Raw genomic sequence first — 7346 nt, forward strand, 5'->3', positions numbered from 1 at the left:
CACCTCAAACAAAAAAAAAAGTTATAGAGGACCTTGCACCACCGCCTTTCGTGAGAACTAGCCGCCAATGCGTCGCTGTCGCCGTTGCCCAAACAGAGCCGCCTAACCTTGTAAATGGCAATAGGGAAGCCTTCTTGCACGTGCACTAAAGTCTAGCGCTCCAGTGCCGTCATCTGTGTCCTTCTTCGAGCATCGGGGGAAACCCTGGGTCCGATTATCCAATGTTGGCTCAGTCACGTTGGTTATCGCTCGCACGTCTGATCCGGTGTGAAGGTGCGCGTGCCATCCATGGCGACGTACCTTGCACAACGTCTACGGGGTGCGGTAATTAAGGTTGCGTGACGTTACGTGCAACAGCCGCTTTCGCTTCTGAAACCTCTCCCCCTTTTCGATAAGAACCAACCAGCCAACGACCTCCCTTCCCCCCCATCCCCACTGCCCAGCAACAACCCCGAACTCCTCAGAGTCATCGCGAGAGATCTCTCCCTGCTTCTTCCATGGAGAAGGCGATCGACCGGCAGCGCGTGCTCCTCGCGCACCTCCTCCCCTCCGCATCCAGCCAGGCCCAGCTATCCGTGAGATCTCATCTTCCCGTGATTTTATCCCCTCTTCCTTCTCCCGCGATCCTCTTTTTTTCTTTTACTCAGGCGGGTGCTTGACGAGCTGAATGGTTGATTTGTGCGTGTAGGCGTCGGCGTGCGCGGCCGGGGACAGCGCCGCCTACCAGCGGAGCTCCTGCTTCGGGGACGACGTCGTCATCGTCGCGTAAGCCCCATCCCCCCTCCTTCCCTACCAACTACCTACCCGCCCATGTAATCATGAATCATTCTCTTCTTGCCCCAGGCGAATTGCTGCTAGTTCCGATTTGTATCCTCTACTCCTCTAGTTCAAGGGACGGAATTACTTGGTTTTTCAGCTGGTAGACAGCCAGCCGACTCCCCCAACTGTAGTTGAGTTCACTTCAGGTGGTCAAATATGCAGGGGAGGGGACTGATTTTTTTTTCCCACACCCTAATTAGTAATTAACCTTTTATACTACTGTTTTACAAGCACACCAAGCATGCTAGATGATCTTGCGAATTATTTTACAAGAACAAACGCTTGATCCACAGACACCACACAGCTCAGAGTTCAGATCTTGTACTCTGCCAGCGACTAGCTCATTATCACAGTTGCTGTCCAAATCGTGTAGAAGCTAGGTTCTGGACATGCGGAGCGCTCTTCTTTATGGGTGCACCATGCTAATGCAAATCACGGAACAGAATGATCATAGAATGGATGCCGTGTTTGTTCTGATTATTACTTTCTTCTTCTTTGCTGTGTCACCCGCAGTGCCTACCGGACGCCGATATGCAAGGCCAAGCGAGGGGGCTTCAAGGACACCTACCCGGAGGACCTTCTTACCCCAGTTCTCAAGGTTTGCACTTAGCATGTACTCCGTACCTCTTTGTACAAATATATACTGGCACATTCAAACCGAGAGGACAGCATTCTCAGATTGTTGCTCACTGCACATTCCCATGCATAGGCTGTTCTGGACAAAACTGGAATCAACCCAGCTCAAATCGGCGATGTTGTGGTCGGGACGGTGCTAGGCCCAGGTTCTCAGCGTGCGATTGAGTGCAGGACTGCATCTCTGTTGGCCGGAATTCCTGGTAAATACTGTGCTTTCAAAATCATATGGAGTATGATATATGCCACCTCATATGAAAGAACGGGTTTCTTTTTTTATGTACAGCGATTTCTACTTCCTTAATTTCCTCTTTGCTGATGCAGAGACCGTTCCTGTGAGAACTGTGAACCGCCAATGCTCATCGGGGCTACAGGCAGTAGCAGATGTTGCTGCTGCTATAAAAGCTGGTTTCTATGACATCGGTAATTACTATGGGCTTTATGCTAGTTTTGCTGCATAGATGCTTTATTTTAAGTTAGAGGCGCTGAACTACAGTTTTTGGTCCAAAACAGGGATTGGTGCAGGTCTTGAATCCATGTCGGTGAACTCCGTTGGTTGGGAAGGCCAAGTAAACCCAAGAGTAAGGATTCTATAAGCACCCTGTACTTTGCTCCATGTAACTTACTCTGCTTGTGCCTTGGTAACACATTTTTCTTTGCAGGTCATTGAACTACAGAAAGCACAGGATTGTCTTCTACCCATGGGAATAACATCTGAAAATGTTGCTCAGCGATACGGTGTAACCAGAGAAGAGCAAGATAAGGCTGCTGTGAGTTCCTAAGGCATATGCGCTATGTTTTAATTCCATTGCTTCGCCCTATACATGAAAATGTGATTAAAGTTTGTCTTTTAACAGGTTGAGTCTCATGCGAGAGCTGCTGCAGCCACGGCTTCCGGAAAGTTCAAGGATGAGATTATTTCAGTGCATACAAAGGTAAACGACACTGCTCCTTTTTTTGGCACTATATATTTTTATCTATCAGAACTCAGAAGTATTTGATATGAGCATTGATCACTAATATCATCTCATTCTGCAGCTTATTGACCCCAAAACTGGAGAGGAAAAGAAAGTTGTGATATCAGTTGATGATGGGATTAGGCCAGGGACCACGCTATCTGGATTGGCCAAGCTTAAGACAGTTTTTAAGAAGGATGGGACTACAACTGCAGGTATTCAGAACTCTTTGCTGGCACTACTGTTCCAAACAGAAGCCTGTTTGTCTGTATCTGAAAGATTCTATTAAACCTATGTAGGTAATTCTAGCCAAGTGAGTGATGGCGCTGGAGCTGTTCTTCTCATGAAGAGATCTGTAGCGGTGAGCAAGGGGCTCCCTATACTTGGCGTTTTCAGGTGCGGTATCTGCCTCTCCTTATGTATAGAAATAACATCTGTTAACGGGTTTTCTGAATGGTATTTGAGAAATGTCTTACCTACATCTGCTGCTTTACTGATTTTATTGGTGTTTCCTCTAATCATCATTTCAGGAGTTTCGCTGCTGTTGGAGTGGATCCAGCTGTTATGGGCGTCGGTCCTGCGGTCGCCATACCTGCTGCAGTCAAGTCTGCTGGCCTTGACATTGACGACATTGATCTCTTTGAATTGAATGAGGTATGTTCAGTTGTCACAACCCCTGCGTTTTTCTTTATCTAGTGTGTAACAATTGTTGGCACCCTGTTAATCCATTTGTAGGCCTTTGCCTCCCAATTTGTCTACTGCTGCAACAAGCTGGGCCTCGACCGGTCAAAGGTGAACGTGAACGGAGGAGCCATCGCTATGGGGCATCCTCTTGGCGCAACAGGTAATTGATTGAACATCTGCTGTTGTTCACTTTTGACCTTGGAATGTGATGGTGCCAACAGAAGTTCTACCGCTGAAAAATAAACTGTCGCCGCATCATATGAGCAAACAATGTACTAACCCGGTGAGCCTGTTCTTTCTCTCAGGTGCCCGGTGCATCTCGACCCTTCTGAACGAAATGAAGCGCCGGGGCAGGGACTGCAGATTCGGCGTGGTGACCATGTGCATCGGTTCGTTCTCTCCCCTCTGAACTGAACCTCGCTGCTCACACACACAGTTAAGAATAACGCACTTGTGCTGGTAACTGAACATGCTATGTTATCGTGGATCGCAGGGTCCGGCATGGGCGCGGCGGCCGTGTTCGAGCGGGGCGACTCGGTGGACGAGCTCTCCAACGTGCGCCACATCCAGTCGCACAACTTCCTGTCCAAGGATGCTGCAAAGTAGAGGCGTGAAACCAAACCAAATCGATCATCCTCACAAGCAGCAAAGAAAGACCCACAGCAGAAGAATAATTTTTACAGGCAAGAAGAAGTTTGAAGAAATGTAATTTCGTGGGGGATAAAAAGGGATGTATTATCAGTAACATAAATCTTTCGTGCACGCTTGCTCTGAATAAAAGATGATTTTTTTTCTACAGTAACAAGCCTGGCTCTGAAGGTGGAAATGCTCTGTTTTCTACAGTAGTAGTACCACCGCGCCACTAGTAGTGTACTGGGGGTACACCTGCTATATCGGTACTGGTCGATGCCATGTGGGGGTAGATAGATACCGGACCACCCGATGTGCCAGAAGAAAGAAAAGGCGATCTAGCTTCTACCGCCAGCGAACTCGCTTCCGCCGCCGCCCGCCGGCCTCCGGCGGCTCCCCTCTGCCGGCGACTTCGGTCGTCAGTGGTGAGGGGGGTCGCCGGATCCAAGCGTATGGATCGTTTTTAGGCTCTCGTAGTTTAGGTTTTTAGGTTATTCATCGTTTTTGCTTCGGCGGCGGCGATGACGGCGCTGAATAAAGTTTTTTTAGATCCTACTCCGACGAGGCGACCGGTCCTGCTGTTGGGGATGGATTTGAAAATCAGTCTGTTCAAGCAAGGATGGCATGGCGGTGACATCCTTGTGGTGGACCTGTATTCTCGGACTCCGCCGTTGCGACGGTGTTTGCTCCAGCGCCGGCGCGGAGCTTGGGAGGTAGTCCAGGAGCGGATGCAGATTGTGATCTGCGTCGGTGGCATCTGGAAGATGGTGGATCGTGTGCTGGGTTCGTGGTTCGTGGATGGCACGTACGGTTTTCTCCTTCGGTGTCTTAGTCGTGTGGGGGGGCCAGATCTGAAGTTTGATGGCGTGTCCGGTGTGTTGCCAAGTCTGATTTGTTCAACGGTAATGGTTTCGCTTTTGGTAAACCACCTTGGAGGTCCGTAAAGCTGCATATCAGCGATGGAGCCGCTTCGAGTCCGGGTGTGAAGGTGATCCGTCATTATTTCCTTTGGTGGCTGCTATGGTGGTTCCGAAGGCCTGTGACGGACGTTGGGGTCAAGTTCAAAGGTTTTTTCGGTCTTGATTGTAATTTTACTTTTTGGCTGTTGTTCCTTTGTGTAAAGGTTAGCGTTTTGCTGTCTTTTTAGCTTTGCCAGATCGGTTTGTACGTAGCTTATACTATGATTCTTATAATAACTAGACATGTATTACTGTGCAAAAAAAGATACCGAGCCACCCTACTCGTATGTACTAGCAACGACACAAGATTAAATCAAAATCAGCTGTATATGCGGTGGGCACGGATCTGAGCCTTTTTTAAAATGTTGATTTCTTAACCCTTGCCAATGCAGAAAAAACGTAATACTTTCTTCATTCCCTTGTATAAGGCCACTATGAAAAATGTATTTGACATCTATACAAGGCCACTAACAATAATCAAGATAAAATTTAATGATGTTTTCTTATACTACCAACTTGTTTAATACTTGCATGCATGTAGTCATGATGACACCGTGCTATTTCCTTCTCATTCCTTCGTTGCATGCACACGAGCATATTAATGATTTCAATTAATGAAAAAAATTGATTTGCAAAACAATCATTAAATTTTATCTTGATATATGTAATTTGAGTTTGTGGTCTTGTATAATGGAATGCAGGAAGTACTAGAGCAAATGAAACCTCCATTTTCTCCTCTTCTTTAGCATTTTTCTCCGGTGAGGGTGGGTAGTAGTAGAGAAGAAATGGATGGTCCATGATGATGCGAACGAAGTTCCACCTGAATCCGGTTGTCCCCATCGCCGCTGACCAACTGGCCGACGCCCCCCACCCTTCCTCGCCTCATTCTTGACATCCATCGTGCCCCTCTAGCTCTCGGGTGGCCATGCCGACACCGCCATGGATGCCGGCTCAAGGTTGCCGCCAAGGCCCGGCTGCCATGGGGCGGCATAAGCAGTCGTGGCTGGGGGCAACTGCTTGTGCGTGTGATTTGGAGAAGAAGATGCCCATGGATTTTCAACCTTTTTTAAGAGAAATTTGAGATTCAACTTTGTTTAACAGAAATTTGAGATTCAACTCTTTTTTTTGAGACATTATTTGAGATTCAACTTTTTTTTAGACATTTTGAGATTCAACTTTTCTTTTTGAGAAATTTTTGAGATTCAACTAGCACAAATAAGTTTCATGACGACCAATAGTACCAGTGGCCCAACAATAGCCCATTAAGGCCTTAAACCCTAACGCGAAACCTTTCACTGCCTCTCTCCCGTGCACCGCGTCCCCACCACACAAGAGAACCACCACAGCACCTCGCCGCCGCCGCCGAGGACGACGACGACGATGTGGCGTTCGCGAGCTCGCGCTCTCCTCCTGCTCCGCTCGTCCGCCCCCAGTTCGGCACCGCCGCAGCAGAATCCACTTCGGAGCTTGGCCCGAGCCCCGCCCCCGCCGCCACGCCTTCTCTCCCGCTTCCTCTCCTCCTCCTCCCAGAAGGCCCCGCCGGCCGCCTCCCCTCCCTCGTCTTCCTCGCCCGGCGCCGCGCCCGGATCCGCTGCACCGCCGGCCTACACCGGAAACCTGAAGGTGAGTCACGTCTCTGCACACTGCTTCTCTTTCGAGGCGCCGATTTTCCCAATTAATCACTAGCTAGATTGGGACCTGCTGGGTACGTGCAAATCAAACATTCATTGTTGGCTACTGTGAACGATTCGAATACTTATTCATTATTCTCGGTTGCTAGCATTAATCCAGGGCAAATCAAGCCAACTGCTACCCATGACTAATCTGATATACAGTACTTAATTTTCTTGAGTGTTTTTATCCCATCGTGTTATTGTTTACATTTTGCAAGCCAAGTCACGAGTGCAGATAATTACGTGCATATTACAAAATGACTCAACAAGATAAGGAGGTACAGGGAAAATGGAATACCACAACAGCCAGTGCATTTCTCATCACTAGCGGCATCTTTATCATGAGCGGCGGTACAATCAGGCTCTCTGTCTCTAACTATCTAAGCTCAACGAACAAGGTTAGGCATGACACTGGCCGTATAGTATCATGCTAATTAATTGTGTTATTACTAGGTCAATTCATCTCAAGTAATTCTGGATTTGAACATGAGTCTTTTAACCACTGATTAATTGTAAGATTAATGACCTCACAATGTTTGATCATATATCATATTTTTCTTCAGCTCAACTTGAGCTGTACCAAGCAAATTTCTTTACACAGATCTGACCAAATTCACAACTTAAATCATATTGTTCTTCAGCTCAACCTGAGTTGTATCACTCCGTCTGAAAAAGCTTGTCCCTCAAATGGATGTATCTAGCACTAACTTGGTGCTAGATACATCCATTTGAGGAACAAGCTTGGGGCAAGCTTTTTCTGACGGAGTGAGTACAAAGGAAGTTTCTTTACACAAACACTGACCAAATTTACAACTTAAATCTATGAGAGAACACATACTAAACCGCAAAATCGCGAGACAACCAGACCAGTCCCTTGTTGATGTTGGCATCGTAGTCCTCATGTACTGTCGCCTCTGCTTCAACCGGGAGGTGGGTACTCTTGACACCATCCGGCTGCTGCTGCATCCCCCCCCCCTCCCCCCCCACCCCCC

At 47.8% G+C, this 7346-nt stretch overlaps 2 protein-coding genes across 2 annotated transcripts in view; both read left to right on the forward strand.

Annotated features, from left to right (window-relative positions):
- The first annotated feature begins 395 nt into the window (after window positions 1–395).
- On the forward strand, window positions 396–3894 carry LOC119318539 (3-ketoacyl-CoA thiolase 2, peroxisomal-like). Its single transcript, XM_037593109.1, has 14 exons — window positions 396–575; window positions 689–765; window positions 1333–1417; window positions 1529–1655; window positions 1777–1875; window positions 1966–2033; window positions 2115–2222; window positions 2310–2387; window positions 2491–2623; window positions 2708–2804; window positions 2939–3062; window positions 3144–3252; window positions 3398–3481; window positions 3586–3894. The coding sequence occupies exons 1-14, from the start codon at window positions 498–500 to the stop codon at window positions 3696–3698; spliced, it is 1380 nt and encodes a 459-aa protein (XP_037449006.1). The 5' UTR covers window positions 396–497; the 3' UTR covers window positions 3699–3894.
- Window positions 3895–5970: 2076 nt separating this feature from the next.
- The window catches only part of LOC119318542 (50S ribosomal protein L13-like), a 4715-nt gene continuing 3339 nt past the window's right edge, over window positions 5971–7346 (forward strand). The window contains exon 1 of the mRNA XM_037593113.1: window positions 5971–6304. Within this exon, the coding sequence (XP_037449010.1) occupies window positions 6062–6304 (243 nt within the window). The 5' untranslated portion in view covers window positions 5971–6061. The remainder of the gene's footprint in view (window positions 6305–7346) is intronic.

This window comes from Triticum dicoccoides, chromosome 6A, assembly GCF_002162155.2.
Source record: "Triticum dicoccoides isolate Atlit2015 ecotype Zavitan chromosome 6A, WEW_v2.0, whole genome shotgun sequence".
In the NCBI taxonomy this organism is placed as follows: Eukaryota; Viridiplantae; Streptophyta; class Magnoliopsida; order Poales; family Poaceae; genus Triticum; species Triticum dicoccoides.